At 36.1% G+C, this 17,951-nt stretch overlaps 1 protein-coding gene across 4 annotated transcripts in view; it reads left to right on the top strand.

Moving 5' to 3' along the window:
* The window catches only part of CDC14B (cell division cycle 14B), a 44,932-nt gene extending 27,014 nt beyond the window's left edge, over nucleotides 1-17,918 (top strand). Inside the window, exons 10-14 of one of the 4 annotated variants that reach the window (XM_031061820.1) lie at nucleotides 1,660-1,798; nucleotides 1,939-2,092; nucleotides 2,861-2,961; nucleotides 11,213-11,329; nucleotides 14,594-17,918. In XM_031061820.1, the coding sequence (XP_030917680.1) occupies nucleotides 1,660-1,798; nucleotides 1,939-2,092; nucleotides 2,861-2,961; nucleotides 11,213-11,329; nucleotides 14,594-14,630 (548 nt within the window). In that variant the 3' untranslated portion in view covers nucleotides 14,631-17,918. Of the gene's footprint in view, nucleotides 1-1,659; nucleotides 1,799-1,938; nucleotides 2,093-2,860; nucleotides 2,962-5,422; nucleotides 5,838-11,212; nucleotides 11,330-14,593 lie in introns of those variants that run through there. The other 3 variants (XM_031061818.1, XM_031061819.1, XM_031061817.1) reach the window with 3 other exon arrangements.
* Nucleotides 17,919-17,951: the final 33 nt, after the last annotated feature.

Here is a 17,951-nt window from a genome sequence, read left to right as displayed (position 1 = left end):
TAAAATTATTTCTATGATTGTGTTCAGCACTTCATCTAATTTTGTGAAGTACCAGAAAAATCTTCCAAGTCATTCCTAAAATGAGACTGGGGAAAGTGAGATTTCCGATATTAATAGCTGTTTCTGCTAGAAAGTGTTAGTACTTTCAAAGGATGCTTTGGGCAGGCATTTGAAGTCCTGTCAAGTTCTCTCTGAAAATACATGTTTAAATATACCAAGTGGTAAACTTTTGGAAACAGTGCTGTATTTTGGGGAGATTTCTCAAAGTGTATGAGTGTTCTTCTATAGCTACCAAAATCTTCATCCCTCAGAAACTATACTAGTTTGGGCATGCTCTGAATATCCATTCCTCCAGAGTTAGACTGCGAAGATTTTAAGAGACTGGCCAATGGAGCTAGTATAGTTATTGTTTTCGGTTGTTCTAGAGGCAGTATGTTTCTCTTCCCACACCATCCTTAATAGTCTATCAGATATTTCTTCTCCACAACTTTGCATCACTAGTGTATCTGATAATGCTGAGATTGAAGGAGAAGGGCCTTTTCTTAACCTGCTTCTTTGGACCTGCAAAGACTGCAGTTTTGTTCCAGTATCTGCCATCTGTTTGCTGCATTTAACAGAATTATACTGGAAAGCGAAAGAATTGTTGAAACCAGCATCTTGACTCTGGGAAAACAAGTCCATACCCTTATTCTTCACTGAGGTGATAAATTCAGGCATATCACTTAATTGGTTATGCCAGAATATTGAGTATCAGTGATACAAGTGCTTTGTTTTCATTCAAATTAAGGTGTTCTTTGGTAGATGTCAGACTAATGGTGTCTAGACTGCGCTTACTCTTGAGGAAGTGTAGAATGCTGTAGCCTGTTCCTAAAGCTGTCATGGAAGTCATGGAAAGCTAAAGCAAGTTCCTGAAGCAAGTAATGGAAGCTACTGTGTGGTTGTCTTGGCTGTTGTGTTATACAGAAGATTTTACAGTGGTGTTGATCAGTCAATTGTTAAGTGAGAGAAGGTGGTGTGTGGTTTGCATGTGCAGCAAGTGATTAAGGAGAGATACCACTTAGCTGGAGCAGTCCTCTCTTGCTTCTCATGTTTTCCCAAGGTAAATAGAACTGTTTTGAGGGCCATTTTAAATAATGTTTCTCACTCTGGAGTATTTCTTTCCTGTGCTAGCTAGTGCCCTGACTTGCTTATTGCAAAATTTGTTTTTTTCTTGGGAGTTAAAGAGATTAATTAGAGGGGGGGCTGGGAGAACATCTGATTTCAGTGCAATGTATGATTAGTTTGCAGGAAGGTGCTGGGAGAATTCTGAAAAGAAAAAAAAAGGCTAACTGTTTTATCCAATGCTTATAAACATTCTCATACCTTCATACATATTCACAGATAGATAGGTAAATAAAGGTAGTTAAACTTACAGATGTTTATAAAGTTGCTGACTTTGGAAGGTTACCTCACTCAAAGAAAATATGGACAGTGTGTTAGTAACCTTGTATATGATGAAACAGATTAAAGAGTAAGTTTCCCTTACCACATTTGATAAGTAGAGGTTTGTTTTGATAAATTAGGCAGGTAACTACTTGTCCAAGTAACAGTGTCTGTAGTTACAACAGATTCCAGATGAAGATGGATATATAAAAGAAGCCATTCTTTTATATTACACAGCTGGTCTTGGACGAACTGGCACACTTATTGCCTGTTACATCATGAAGCATTATCGGATGACAGCTGCTGAGTCTATTGCCTGGATCAGAATAAATAGACCTGGTTCTGTGATTGGACCACAGCAGCATTTCCTGATGGAGTAAGTAGATTGAGTGCAAATTATTGCCAAAAATAAATCTAGATATCTTTTTCTTCTTCTTCTTCTTCTTCTATTGTACACTTAACAATCTTCAGTGTTAATTTGTTGTGTTTTGGGCCTTTTTTTCCATGTTATGATAGCAAACAGGCAGAACTTTGGACAGAAGGGGATATTTTCCGTGCAAAGTTGAAACGAAACCATAAAATTGCTGTAACAAGAATTCTGTCAGGAGTAGATGATATTTCAATTAATAACACAAGAAACAGGAGAAGCATCCAAAAGGACATTGAACTGGTAACCATCCAAATATTGTGCTCTTGTAAAAGTTGAAACTGTTGAGAATCTCTCAGGTTTTGAAAAAACCTATGGGTGCACTAAAACTTTGTTAATCAATTTTTTTTTCTGTTCACCCTTTTTGTATAAAAGGATATGGGGGAGGGGGAGGAAACTAGGGATGGCAATTATGAAAAATAGAGTTTAGAACAAGGTGAAGTAGGAGCATCATCATGTTTTAGTCTTCTGTAATTAGGTCAACAATAGAAAAAAATACATTCTGCAATCAAAAACACTGATTTCATTTTGGATTGTCTGTTGCTTCACTGTGTGTATTTAAAGGGAAGGGATGAAAGGGTGGGTTATGCTTATCATTTTTACTCATTCTAGTTTCTAAGTAATTGCAACTTCTGTAATACCTTTTGATGGTGCTTTTTGAAAAAGACAGTACTGCTGTTTTAAAAAGGCAAATGAAGAAGGGAAATGCTATATTTAGTGAAGATCATACTGTACCTAAGCAAAGATTTTATAATATACTGCTTCCAATGCTTTAAAAGGAGACAATATTCCAACGCATGTAAGTCATGACACCACCTAATGGTTTACAGCTTCTAAAGCAGCAAACAGGAAACTGGAAGAAACAGAACTATATTTATGCAAGTGAATTTCCTTTGACTTATTCCTGTTGAGATAATTCTAATTTTGAGCTTTAAGATAAAGTTAATTCTTATATATCAAAGTGCCTATATTTAATCTTTATTTATCCCTTTGCCCCCTCCACTTATCCAGTACAGTGATGATGATGAAACAAACTGTTTAACACAAGGCGATAAGCTTCGTGCTCTGAAAAGCAAAAGGCAAGCAAAAGCTCCAACTGCATCTCCACTAGCGTAAGTCAGTTTCTGAATATATAAAATGCCAGAAACACTTTTATCCTTTTCTTCATGCATACTTCCCATTGCCCACAAATTTTTGTTATCAATGCTGTTTTTATTCCCTTAAAACAAACATGAGGTTCACCATTTCTCTGAAGGCTTGGTGAATGCTGAGGAGGCAGGACAATTTGGTTAAAGAACTGCATGACTGAATTTCTAGTTTTCTGCGTAGTTTTTGATGCTGATATTCTGCACTTTACAAGCTTCTACAGCACTTCTGAATGCTTTACTTTTAGTTTAATCACAAACATTCCCTTGTCTGTCCTGTGGTAGCATGAAAACGAAAGAGTATGACTGTGGTTTTGTTTGATTGGCTCAAATAAGATACATCCTGGTGTTTGAAGTAAAGTCGGTAAAGTCAGAGTTGAAAGAAGGATTTTTAGCTTCCTTTCATTTTCTCTTTCTTGGAAGAGAACTTTCCCTAAATCCTGTTGGCTTTGTGATAATATCTGGTGGATCTGGAAGGCAGAGTAGCCGCTGTTTCAGTAAACAAATTCAAAGAACTGCATTTCTTTCAGTGAAGCTGGTAGTCTCTTTATTTTAGACAAGTCCTGAAACATCACCTGTAAAAGAGAGTTTGCATCTTTTGTCGCTTCTAAGAACTGTAGGTACAAAATATATCTGTCTGCCCTTAAACAAACTGCAAGTGCGTGCAACACTTGGAAAACTTTGCAGGATCATGTTTGATTGCTAAGAAAGCAATGGTGACCCCTGGCTGTCAGACTTTTGTGAATCACACGTGACCAAAGTCACAGGCCACAGTCAATATGACTTTTATTGTGTTGTCCTTCTGTAGGACATGATGCTGCTATCTTGCTGGAATTTTTATTTTCTTTTTCTTCTTTTTCAAGATCACCACTGTCAGCAGACTTTTAGAAAAAGTGAGAAGTATGTAGTAAAAATGTGCTAAAAGTAAAGGAATATATCTCTGGAAACCTTCACACATTGCTATGTCTGATTTCAGCTTTTGTTTTAAATTTCTGTCTTCTGTTCATGCTTATCATTTACACAGGCAGCCATATAAGAAAAAACATACTCAGAACAAAGACTGTGCCCAGCTGACTTAAAAAATACCAGAATGCATCACCTCAGTTACTTCAAATAGCCCAGTAAAAAACAACTACCTTGCAGATTAGTTTCCAAGGCACAGAAGTGCCTTAATTCTCAAGTACTTAATTGCCATACACTCACTGTGTGTTCCATATGATTGAATGTAGACTGTGTGATAACCTATTCAGAGCCATTGTCCTAATACCTTCTTAATACAAAACCTATCTACTATTAAAATATTATTTGGCTCATGAAACGTTCTGCAAATGTTCTGCTCTAATTAGCTTGTACTTGTGTAGAATTAAACTAATTGACCTGGAGCTTATAGCTCATTTTTACATTGTGCATTGTTGCTCAAGGAGCTTCAATTTACCACTTTCTGTTCCCCTGAGTTATTTTTATGGTTTGCAACTTGTACTGAAATAATTCAGTGAAAAATGAATGTGTAAACTCATACATTCCTTTGTGTTACTATTGTTTTATTGCAAGGAATATTTAGCTGCCTTACATGAGTCAGAAGTTTTTTCTACTACAAGAGACGACTGTCTCTTTCCTTCTTAGTTTAGTCTGTTAGAATAATTATTCTTGCAGTGAAATTGATTACTTTTATCTGAACAAACAAACAAACAAACAGAAGCTTCTAAATCTTCCAAGTAGAAGATTTAGAGGAAAAAATAAGGGGGGTGGGGGGGGCAAAGTAAGAGCACCAGAAGCTTGGACAGTTAGTCTTTGAAAAATAGAGGCATTATTTACTTTTAAGTCACAAGGGACTTCTATAGAGTGTTTATTGAGGTTGGCTGTATAAATTCTTTATGTGTTGATGACTGGATATTTTATGTATGTTCTAATAAGCAATATTCTGCACCTGTGGCAAAGGATTATGAATTGGCTTTTGCTTCTTACATGGAAAGGTAATAGACCCCATCATCTCGTTGTTTATATAAGTTGTTTGTTTCTGCAAACATACCTGTCTGTGATGTAATGTTTTAGTATCAGGATGTATGATTGTGAAGTAAAATGTGTGAATACAGGCTGATCCAACTGCATAAGAGATGGCAGCAAGTGTAAGCAAGTGGTCAGAGATCTATTGCTACTGCACACAATTCTTTCCAAGAGTGATACAGACTGTGTGAAAAGGTGACTTTGGTGTGGGTTTCAGAAGATTTGCTTTGATTCCAGCAGCACATGGGTACCACATTGGCAATTTATGGCTGTATGGATTGTTAGTCATAGAACGTAAGAAATGCTTGGCAAAGTTTATAAAGCAGTATCCTTTCGAAGAACTTCAAACAAGCTAAAATGCACCAATAGCTTTTGCTTTTGAAATTTTTTTTCATCTCTACCTCCCCCTCCGATCCCTTTTTAGATGGCTCCTAGCTATGCTGGTGTCTACACTGTGTAGCATTGTCATCTGGTGGATTGTATGTGGCTCCCTTCTGCCCAGCCTGCTATTCTGTCTAGATGGTTTAAGAACATAGTAACCATCAGGACCCCCTGAGAGAGAGCCACTGTGTAAGTGTCCCATTCCATTTCTCTACAATAGCTCACACTTTCTGTCTAGTATGTCTCTTAAATGCATGTTTTCATGTCATTTTTCTTACTGGCTTTGTTGCAAGAGTGAATTTCACTGCTCTGGCTTTGTTATATTCTTGTGTATATTATTTGGAATAATTGAGTGATTTTTATGGCTGGCTTACAATATACAAAGGCAAAGAGGTCTTATTATTAGAGTAATTTTTAATTTTGAAATATTTCTTCTCTGCAGATAAGCAAAACTACATAAGCAAAATTATGTGTAAGAAACAAAAAAGTGCTGCTTTAAAATATGATCCTATCCTTTGCATATTGCAGATGCAAATGTAAGCTTCAGTTTTACTTTGAAGGTCATGAACTTGCAAAGTAGGCTAGTTTCCCAACACATGATTTTATTCCCATGAAATGCCAAGAATTAGAGTTTGTTAGAAATGTCAGTAGGTCTTTGTTTCTACAAAGAGATCAAATATTATATGCCATGTCATAAAACATTACTTCTTTTACCTTTTTGACATTAAAGAAGATGGGGCAAATTGCAGTGTTAGGTCCAGGCTCACTTGTTTACCCAGCCAGTCTGGTTTCATCATCTTTTATTCACAGTTATGTTTTCTAGAGCTTTAGGAGACTACTTACATTGCTTTCTTCTGTTACTTGGATTCAGCTGCTGAGAAAACATTAATAGCAGATCAGTTCCTTGAGTACAGTTTTCACTCTTTCTTCACTTTCATCAGAGTAGCTGCAGTGATTTCTGTGCCTTGCTTCTACTTAAAAGGTGCAATGTTTTCATTGAATGACAACTTACATATTTTGGTCAAATAAAATTCCAACAGCACACAGAACTGTGAGGAAGTGCAAATGAACTTTTTGCTTGTTTCTGAGCCTCCCTGGAGCTCCTCTGTCATCACCACCCTCAAAGCAGAATGATTACTTTGGGTGAATACTTGAAATCTTGGTGCTGTCAGATTAAAAAAATGGTCAGAAAATCTTTTACTAATTAAGAATAGGCATTCTCTCCTGACAGGCATGAAGGTTGAGATTTTCTGTCATCCGTACCTTTGGCCTTGCAACTTTTTGTCTGAACTTTTTAAAAAGCATGAAACTCTTTCTGCTGACCTAAGTGACTGGATAACTACAGAATGTGAACTGGGAGACTTTGGACTGGTTAGTTATTCAGTTAGCCTTCACTGAAGTCATCTTAATCTGTTCTTTTTGAGAAAGAAATTATAAAGAAATAAAGATCATTTCAACTTAATTTTCCCCCTAACCTTGTCAAATTACTTACTTGAGAGGCATTATTCCAAATAACATGAGAGGTGTGTTTTCAAAGTTTTACAGTGAATGGAGCACTCTTTCTTTTCTCAGTGGTCTCTGGAAGTCAGAGCTCAGATTTCTGAACACATACTAAAAAGCTAAACTTAAAACACAGGTTAAAGAGGTGAAACAATCTGTGCTTTGTTTTGCTGTACTGTGCTATAAGATCAATTTCAGTCAACTATCATCCTTTCTTTCTCTTACTGTGTCTGTGTTCTGTCTAAAAACTAGAAACACTTATTCCTTGCTAGAAAAAAGACTGTTTGATGTTGGTAGATGTGATGCAAGCAATTTTGTTATTCCCATTTGCTGTGAATTTCCAATTACTGGTGCTGCTGTAAGATAAACAATGTGGGCTTAAGTATAGGGAGAGAAAACACTTAGGCTTTTCTTAAAAGCTTGCCTAACTTTCTCTTCTTTCTGCAGCTAATATCTCATGTTTTAAGACATCAAATTGTCAGTAAGGATCATGGATCAATCTGGGCTATCCTGGCAGTTGTGTTGGCTGGAGCCCTGTATGCTGAGAAGTTATTGGTCACTTGTTGCCTGTCGATGACTTGGAAGAGTAGCAGAGGTCTCAGGTCTATTTTCCTAAAAATCATGAGGTGATGAAGAAGAAAGCGTATTGCACTTGACAGACCTTGTAAGACAGGTTGCCCAGATTGGTTGGCAAGACTAAAATGCCTTTTGCAGACAGAGAAGACATGCACCTGTGTAATCTCTTTTTTCTTCATTCCCGCTTAGGATTCTGCAATCACATATTTTAAAAAGGCTTGTTGTGTGGACTGATTTCTGTCCGATGTGTATTACACTGCTTGCAATTCAAGTTTTGTGGATTTTGTCTTGGGTTGTGGAGTTTGGGTTTTTGTGTGCTGGTGGTGTGCCTGTGTTCTGCCCTTGCACTGAGTTAAATGGTGAATAAGAGCTGTGAGTTATTTAAAAGTTGCTGCTCCTTGCACAAGCGCTGTTCCATTCAAACAGGTCTCTATTTGTTTAAAGGCCAAGGTATTAGCTTGAATAAGAAAGTAGTGTATAAACTAGTCTGCTATTTGTGATGTGTATTTAGGATCAGAACTACCAAGTGATGTTTCCATTACAGATGAATTGGAGATGAAAAATTCTTACAATGTAAATGTATGTTTAATAGTGTGACTATTACAACATCCTACAGCCTGCCGGGTTTTCAGGTTTTTTTTGGTTGTTTTTTTGTTAGTTTATTTTTTGTGGGGTTTTGGTGGTGGTGGTGGTGGTTGGTTGGTTTTTTTTTTTTTTATCATATCCCATTGAGTTAGAAAACCTTTGTGTACATCAGATGGGTTTGCTGGTGTTTCTGGAAGTTGTGTGACATACTATTTTATGTGAGCAGCTCCAAAGGAGTAAGGTAGGTGTCCTGAGATCTTCCACTTCTCTAATATAGTTTGGGATATGTTTTTCATGCTGACATTTTGGCGCAATTTTTCTGTACCTCTACCTCTTCATCTCACATCCATTATAAAACCTATCTATTGAACCTGCTATCAAGTGAGGCTGTTAGTCTAATTGTGCTAAACCAAAATTCCATGCATTAGTTTCTTCTCTCACCTTTAACATATATGCAGTAGCATTCTAATAAAAGCTGTGATAGCTTTTGCTGCTCCTCAGCTGACAGCTGTGAGGCTCAAAGACAGCTCTGGGTGTTTAATTCCAACAACCTGTCAGACAGTGGTGTACATGAAACTTTGTCTCTTTTCCTTGAGGTGCTATCAGCCTTGGAAGTCTAGAATTCTAGTCTGATTTTAAAATGTCTGTGTGATAATTTAGCAAATGTTTTGTTCACAGTGATTTCAATTATTCTTTACTGTAGAGTAGCCCAGTGAAGTTGCATATATCTCAGATGTAAAAATGACATATCAACTGAAGACCAGATGATGTTAAAGATTCTACTTTGCTCACAGCTGGCTCTGAGCTGATCCCATAAGGCATCTTGTTACCTGCCTTTGGCAAATGCAACAAACTTACAAGGATGTTTTTGTGGTTGTTTTGGTTTCCTAGTGGCTATTTTTATTATAAGTCACATTTCCACTTAGAGCTTCTATTATTTTGTTTCTTTGTTTTGAACAAATGAGATGAAATTTTTTGGGAAGTAAGGGCTACCTTATGATATGTTGAAAAGATGAATATTTAAATATTTGTTCAAAATGCTATCTTGAGAATTCATAATGCTTCACAGAATCACAGAATGGATAAATGTTGAAATAGACCACAGTGGGTCATCTGGTCCAACCTCCCAGCTTGTGCAGAGTCATCCCAGACTACATGGCACAGGTTTGCATCCAAATGGTTCTTAAATCTCCAGTGCAGGAGACTTGACAACCAGTCACCTTCACAGTAAAGAAGTTCGGGTGTTAGGTTCAAAAATTCAGAAGTTCTTCATATTGAGGTGGAACTTCCTGTGCACCAGTTGGTGCCCAATGCCTCCTATTGCTCGGCACCACCAAGCAGAGCCTGGCTCTTGATACCCTGCCTTCAGATACTGACTGACAGACATTGATGAAGTCCCCTCTGTCATTTCTTCTGGAGGCTAAACAGACCCAGCTTTCTCAGCCTTTCCTCATAAGAGAGATGTCCAGTCCCTTCATCATCTTCATATCCTTCCACTGGACTCTCCCCAGGACCTCCATGTCTCTCTTGCGCTGAGGAGCTCAGAACTAGACACAGCACTCCAGATATGCCTCACCTGGGCTGAGTAAAGGGGCAGGATCACATCTTCTGACCTGCTGGCAGTGCTCTTCCTGATGGTCCCTAGAACACTAGCGGCCTTCTTGGTGACAAGGGCACACTGCTGGCTCATATTTCAGTTCACATTAGATACATACATGGGTATAAGTCATGTACATTGACCAGTTTTCTGAACTTCTGGCATCTAGAAAAAAATGGGTGTTTTTGAGAGAAAGATTACAAAAATTGTATTCCAATAACTTCTGCTTTCTTTTATATGTACATTGCATGCATTTTATGCAGAGAGACACCAAATGTGTATATTTAAGGAGAAAACATTTTTCCATATTTCTGGCTGCATGAGCACTGATAAAACAGAATGTGCCATGATCTGTTCATGTTTATATTTCAGTGACCGAATGTTACGAGGTTAAGCATAACCTCATGCTTTTCTGTTCATTCCTAGAAGTTTCTATCAGCACAGATGAATGGTATAATGCAAGTCTTATCTCACCACTGCTGTAATTTTTAGTCCTTGGTTAAAAGTGTGGTAGGACTGAATTTGTTCATTCTGTGTGACAACTGTGGCACTGAAAAAAGAATTTTAATATTAGAACTTGCTAAAACTGTTTTACAATCGCAGTAGAAACTAAAACATAAGCTTTCAGGTTTTAAATATTTTCACCTTGGGCAAGGAAAACATTTTTATTAGAAAAATTTGTTTTGTCTAAAGAAGTGTGATATGAAGTTGAAGGCATCTGGGGGTGGTTTTTTCTGCTTCCTGTAAAAGCAATTCCTTCAACTTTCAATGTCCTGTGTTTACAGGAGAATTTGCATTGCATTTTCATAGTACTTGTCATTGAAACCTTGTATCTTACCTGAGCAACTGGCTGTTTTGTTTGAACATTTGCAAATCAAGTAATAATATTTTGCAAGGCTGAACTATTAAGAGAGATTTTTTTCAAGTAGAAGTTTAAAGTACATGAAATTTGTGGTTATGTAGGCATTTGTTTGCTAATCAAGAAGTGTATAGTAAAAATAATGTTGCTGATCAGTTTTACTGCATAAAGAATATATTTTAGATGAAATTGTGTTATCTCGAATACATGTTCTAATTCTGAAGCCCATATAGAACAATGAAAACATTGGACGTTTTTTCCATTTCTGTTTTTGGTGAGTATGTTACATGAATATAGAAATGTATATTCTCCCATATATTCCTGTTCACTTTTGTTCCAAAAGTTAGCATTCAGTATTCATATCTAGGATTCTGTGAAAGTAGTTTCTTCAGAGTATTAACCAACCAGACTGTAACTTGCACTATTTAATGAAGGTTTTGATTTCCAGTCTAATATAATCTGCTCATACGACTGGACTCGGTGAAGCCACTGAAAATTAGAGTCTAATAATAGCAGGAGAATAAAGAGTAATAGCTAAGTTACTCCTAGGTCAGGATCTCTAAAACGGTGCATACTTTCACAGCTGGAACCTTGCACAGATGGAATAGAAAACAGATATAAAGCTGATACTTGTTAGCTCTATTGTAACACCCTCTTTTCAGTGTTTTGAGGAACTTTCCAATTATATAATCTTTCTTTTTTCCTACTCTTTACAGAGTAACTCTGCAGTCCAGTGTTCAGAAAAATAAAATCTCTGAACCTAGCATTTCTGACAGTACAGACATTACTAAAAGAACTACCAGGTCTGCTGCAAGAAAAAAAAGTTTAAAAAGGTGAGAGTTACCCTCTTTACAGATCCTGTAACCGTTTTCTAGGCAAATACTTTGAGCTGTTCTATCCAATGCTGGCGGGAGCTTTGCCATAGTTCAGCTCCTTCTCCTAGCAAAGGAAAGTGAGAAACAATTAAATGGTTTGTGTCATGTACTGAGAATATCCGGAACCTTACATCTTAAGTAATTTATTTATCTTGCTAAGTCTTCCAAGTTCAAGAATTTTAAATAGTAATTCTTAGTGTGAGTGAGAATTACTGAAGACAAGGGATTTTGGTAACATGAAAACCCCTTTGCCTGGAGTAAGAGACGGAAAAATTCCTCACAGCATTAAGTCATATACTAGTCAGTGCATGAAGTCAAAGCTAGGAAGAATTCAATAGACAACTGAAATGCAGTGGTTATGGAAAGGTGAAGTGTGTAAAATGCATGTGTATACTGGTATGAGATTTTTTTTACTGATAGCATGGCTGATAATCTGAAGTAAACCTGTTTGGTAAAGCTCAATGAAATTCTAAATTGTAATGGACTTATGGAAGACTGAAAGTGCCTTTTGGCCCAGAACCATATGGCCAGACTACTTCTATTTATCTTTGTGTATGCCTGTCATCACACCCCTCAGTGGCAACTCTCCAGGTCATTATAAAAGACGACTCTGAGAGCATAGTTTAAAACAATATCCATTGCTTACAATTTACAGGAATTTGTTTTAAACTCTTAGTGAAAAATGGGTCTGTCAGGTGCTGAAGAGATTTTGACTGGAAAGAGTAAAAGAAGGCACATAACTACATTGTATGTTATGTGGCTTGATTTATAAATATCTCTGAAAATTTAAGTTGTTTTGCACCTTTTTCCTCACAGAGTTCTTTCTCTTTTTTCATCCTGCTCCCTTGAAGGTAATGAAGTTAGGAAAAATTTGCTCTGTTAGTCAGTGGAAATAGTCAGTAGAGTGCAGTAAATCCTACTCAGAGACATTTTAGTTGTGACTTCATTTTGATTTATTGAACAACATATTAAAAAATAAGAACTTTTTTAGGAAACAGGTATTTTACTAAAAATCAGTGGTATTTTTCCAGGTTTTCCTTTTGGTTGGTTGGATTTTTTCTCCATTTTACCCAATTTTTACCGTGTCAGTTTTGGTCCAAATAGAATTGATGGGATTCTGCCTGCTGTTTTTATTCTTCATGCCTCTCCCAATTTAACCTAACCTGCTTGCAACATTTTGTATCTACATTCATGCATGTGTGTAATTTGAAGAGAGATTTTCAGTTCCTGGAAAGCACTTCTCCAAGCTGACATTTGTATTGTGTGAGATGTGAATACCTATCCTTAGGAAAAAACAGCATCCCTAAAATAGAGCTCACAGAAGATTTCATAAGAAGTCCTTTAAGTGTATTGCCCGATGTATGACTCTGAAGGCCAAGGACCAGGTCAATCTCAAACTTCATAAATTACTTCCTTCATCTTTTAATGGACTTTCTAAAACTTCTACCCCAAATACCTCACCATATACTGTTCCTTTTCTTCTAACTTTGGAGGTCAAATAAGTTTCAGTTAGTTTCATATTTCCATCCAATAATCAAATTTGTCCTTATTCTAGACATCTTAATTGTTTTATAATCTGAGAGGGCTAATTGGGTGCTGGTCCCTCTGAAGGGTCTTGTGGTATGGCTATATAATTTAATGGATTTAGAATGCAGCACCTTGTTGTTAGTCTTGCAAGCATCCTTTTATTTTCCTGTAGCATTTGAAAAAGTATCAGCCCTTTTTTAAGCACGCCTTTTCAATTAAGTTTAATTTCTTGAAGTATGAGCAGTTTGCATTACCTCACAGTACTCAGATTCATTGAACTTAATCCAGATCAAGTGGATTGCAGAGTAGAGAATAATTATTTCTACAATATTGACGTTCTGCCCTAACCAGCATCTGTCTTTGTCAAGACTTTGTTTATTTCACTGAACTTCACTGACATTACTGTATATCCTTATTCTTTTTCTTTCCGATACATTCCAGTGGAAACATCTTGCACCATTTTTATATCAATCTCATTTACTGCATTATGTCACTTTAGTCAATTCTTTTTGTATGTGAATCACACTTGTGACCCATCTTAATGCAGTATAATCTGCACAGCTAGGGAATTCATTTGTCATTTCATCCTTCAGACCGTTGGAAACACTACCATGGATTGTCTCCAGAATGATTTTTCAGCAGTAAGAGCTATTTACATCTAAAACATTATTCTGGCTTTTTTAAGAGAACATAGGGAATTTCAATCCTATCTATAACACTCACTGCTTTTCCTTTGTGGAGCATCTTTAGATGTCAGCTGCCTTCTATGAAAGAAAGTATTGATGGACATAACACATATCTTGTGATTGAAATAATACTGGGTTTGAGCTGCAGAAAATCACATTTCTAGCCCATAACCCAGTATTTCTCTGTGGATGCCCTTATTTCTCCAGTTAAGACATCTTCCTTGTAAATTTGCCAGTTACTGAGAAGTTCATGTCTGTATTTTAACAAGGTGCATACTGCACATCCAAACCAACTGAGTCATAAGACACAAGTTAAATGGTCTTTTCCATGTCACCACACAGAACAGAATTAGAACTTAATTTGTAGTAAGTAGTTGATAAGAAATTAAATCCTAAGTGGTAAAGGCATTTTGATAGGTAAAGGTATTTAAGGGAATGCAGGTAAAATTATTACAAAAAATTATAATGGGGAAAAGGTGTGAAAGCTGTATAGAGGAATATCACAAAAGCTAATGAAGAGGAATACACTTTAAAAATCTCATATGCCTTTTCTTTGCCAGGTATTACAAAGTAGTCTTCTATAGCCTTGTTAAAATACTGAAAACCACCTGCAGCATTTCAGAACTTGTCTATCTGTAATCTAAACCTAGCTTTAAAAAAATATAAATGTTTCTGTCCTGTTCTTCCTACTTTTCCTGCAGTCTGATACTTCAGAGGGAGAAAAAGAAAAGGAATGCTTTACACAAATGTGCTTAATTAAATTATGGTACTCTGAATCCCCTTTTGCATTTCTGTATGAACAGAATTTTCTTCATATTGTCTGTAATCAGACCAGTCTGTGCATTCTTGACAATCAGTATTGCTGTGTTACTAAATGGGAGCAATTTTTACTTTTTGTTTCTTTCTTTGAAGTACCATTTGCTCATTTTACCTTGCCAGAAATGTTTGCTTGAAATACACACTGAGTAATGTTTAACTTTTTTCCCTCAAATATGTTTTATTTCAACAGCCAATCCGTCACAAGGAATAGAACAGTATTGCGCTGAATTTTGAATAAGCCACCAGTGTTGAAGAGGATATTCAGGAGTGAAGGGGATATAGAGGGGACTTGATGCAATTCAAGGAAGTTCACTTTGGCTCTATTTTTCAGTAAAAAATGACACAGAACAATCTCTTTTTTATTTGTAGAATAAAATGAACTGTCAACATGTTTGGCAGACTTTTTCTACCATGCTAATACTTTCTCAAAACCAACATAATCTACGTACATTCAGACTCAGGTGTAAATATTTAAGCTCTCTATTATAAAGAGGGCTTGCTAGTATGTATGATGCATGTGTATGAATTGTGATCGCAATCACTTAGCTGCTGATCACCAGAGGGTGGGAGCTTTTAAGTATATAAATCTGTGTTGTGCATTCAGACTGTGCTGAAGTCTTCACTTGAGTCTGAAATCAACCACAAAAGCTTTTACTTCTAATAGTATTGGTACTCTCCTGTGTTGATTGGCTGTTCTTTCTTACTTTGTATAAAGTTTTTTATGAAGCTGCAGTATTGAGTACACAATGTAACTGTTGTCCACCAAAGAGTGCTTTATTGTCAAAAGTTGTGTGGTTTATTTAGGAAAAACTAATTGCAAGTGATTAACTTGTTTTTAGTAGTGACAGCTTTTTAGTTCTTCACAACCAATTGTTCTTTGAACTACTTAGAACTGCTTTAAATCTGGTATGATTTTAAAGGGGAGGAAAAACACTACCATTTAAAGCAGTGCTGTCTTATTAAAATGTCATTAATGTTTCATCACTGAAACATTACTGTTTCTTTTCCTATCAAGTCCTTTACATGAAACTTTAAATTACCATATACAAAAGGAAGGAATTCCCCCCTCAGATTTCATCCGTACGCTTGATAACACGTGGACAGTGCTTTGGGACTTAATGAGTGCAGCACACAAAAAAGGGAAAATAAGGGTGCCATACGGCTGAGGTAGTGGAATTCAGGAGCAGGTAAAAATTTTGACACATAACACTTTAAGAACTACAATTTACCTCTGGTAAAAAGCAGTGTAATTTTTAGAGGAATGTACTTGAGACTGAAATTTTTATCCCCCACAGGACTACAGTGGTTTTTTTTCCCTACTTTTCACATTATGACATTTCAAAGCTGGTGTACTCTTGTGCACCAGCTAGCTGATGGTTATAGCTGCATATCCCTCAGATGAGGGCTGTTACCACATAGCCTTAATTATGAATCAGTTATCTGTTGATTTAATGACTCTTACAGTACAAAGTGTAAGAAATGGAGAAATCTGCAATGTTAGTAATGGAATAACTGAAGTTTTTAAAGATGCAGATTACCTCGGTGAGAGGGGGAAATTTCAATGAATGTAAATGTTCGGTGACTAGTTTCAATCTACATCCTTTTGAATGAAAACTAAGCCTTCTGTTAGGCTGATGATTTTTGAATGCCAATATGAATATCACACAGTGGTTTGAAAACATTTTCTAGCAAAAGAATCGTGAATTGGAGAGGAAACAGGATGTGAAGTAAGTAAGCTTGCAAATGTTATTTGTAAGTAAGCTTACAAATAACAACCATGTGCTTAGTCAAAATTTGCAAACATGAATATAAATTAAAAAGAACAGGTTTAATGCAAAATAAAGGACCACTGAAGGCTCAGATTGAAAGTATTTCGTTTTCTTCTTGAACTTCCCTTTTCACACCCTTTTCTTCTAGATAAAAAGCATCTGAAAGGGAGGAACTGATCTCATCCCGATAAGGCAATTAAAATTTCTTGGGCTTTCAATGGGGTTGTTTTTTTTTGTTTTGGCAGAGGTTATTTGGTTTTTCTGGGGTTATTTCAGTTTAGGGGGTTTTGGGCTTGGTTTGTTTGGTTAAGATTTTTTAGTGGAGGTTGTGTGGTTTGGTTTTTTTTTTGGTTGGGTGGGTTTTTTAGTAAGCCATTTTGTGCAAAAGCTTACATATAGGTAACCACAATAGTAGGTCTGTTGCGCAAATATGAGCCTATGCTTCTTTTTGAACAAAATTCTTATCTTGGAAGGCAAAAGGAATGCAAATAGTGAAGTGAAAACCAGAATAAAGATTTAGTAATATTTACTATGTTTGGCTGTGGCCTTCTCTCAGCTGAGCTGCTTAACATCTTTTATTTAACCTAAAAACAATTGGTCTCTTTCTCACCCCTTCCAAATTCCAAATCAGAATTTGCCTCATTTAAAGTAACGAGCAGAGAAATTAGCACTTCTAGGTTCATCAGAAGTAAATTTGCCTAATGCAAGTGCACAAACAATAGCAACTCTAGCTAAACCAAAACTGCATGTTTAGGATCAATGTCTTTCAGGATACCCCATCCACCATCCACTATCTTAGTGAAAAGCACATAAATGTCAAACGGATTTTACATCTGAGCTTTCCAAATAGCCTTATATGGAAAATTAACTCATTACCTCATTGTGCCACATATAGTTGTATTGCTTAGTTTGTAACGAATTTTTATTACTTTGTCTAACAGTTCTAATATACCAAATGTGTCTTAGGTACAAGAATGAAGAGTGGACATGGGTGAGGAAGTTCTTGGTTTCTAAATTTTTTTTGAATGGTGAAGTATTATGTGCCAAAATAGAATGTGTTATGGCAGCTGCATCACCTTTGCATATCTGTACAACAGAGCAGCTGAATGAAGTTACTTCTGCTATCATCAATTAGGAGATTCTTAGAAATTCTTTCCTCTTTCAAATATGTTACATATGGATTCTTCCTCAAATTCTTAACTCAAAAGATACTACATGCTCAAAAGTTGTAATATCTTGGGTAAAATTGCTGGTTTCCATTACAGCATCAAAAAAACTCAAACACTAACCTGGACCTTGTCTTTTTGCCCCAGTATGACAGTAGAGGAAGCACTGCTAATTTAAAATAGTAAGAGATTATAGGAAAAAACCAAAACATAAATGTGATGTTCACCAGTTTGTTGCACTGCATTTATTATATTAATCGTTTGCAGACTGTCATATGTAAACTCATAGACAGGCTATCAAGGTCTAAAATTTCTTGACTAATCAGTACTGTTCATCCTGATTATTTTTAAACTGTATATTTCTAATCATATTTTTTTAACTTGGATTGACAGAATGAAAGTTTATTTTGCTGAAGGTATTTTTAAGATAAAGCTTCATATTATCTTGTAATATGAATTAGTTCAATATGCATTTGTGTGTCATTTGAAAATACTGCAAATTGCATTTAATTTTATACAAATCACTGAATAGTGAGAAGTGTAAACGCGAACTGTGTAAAATTAAAAATAATCAGAAGGGTTTTTTTCTGTTTTATTTCCAGTATGATTACAA

Source organism: Geospiza fortis, unplaced genomic scaffold, assembly GCF_000277835.1.
Source record: "Geospiza fortis unplaced genomic scaffold, GeoFor_1.0 scaffold325, whole genome shotgun sequence".
Lineage (NCBI taxonomy): Eukaryota > Metazoa > Chordata > Aves > Passeriformes > Thraupidae > Geospiza > Geospiza fortis.
The sequence above is the reverse complement of the archived record's forward strand: the minus strand, read 5'-3'. Positions and strand labels throughout refer to the sequence as shown.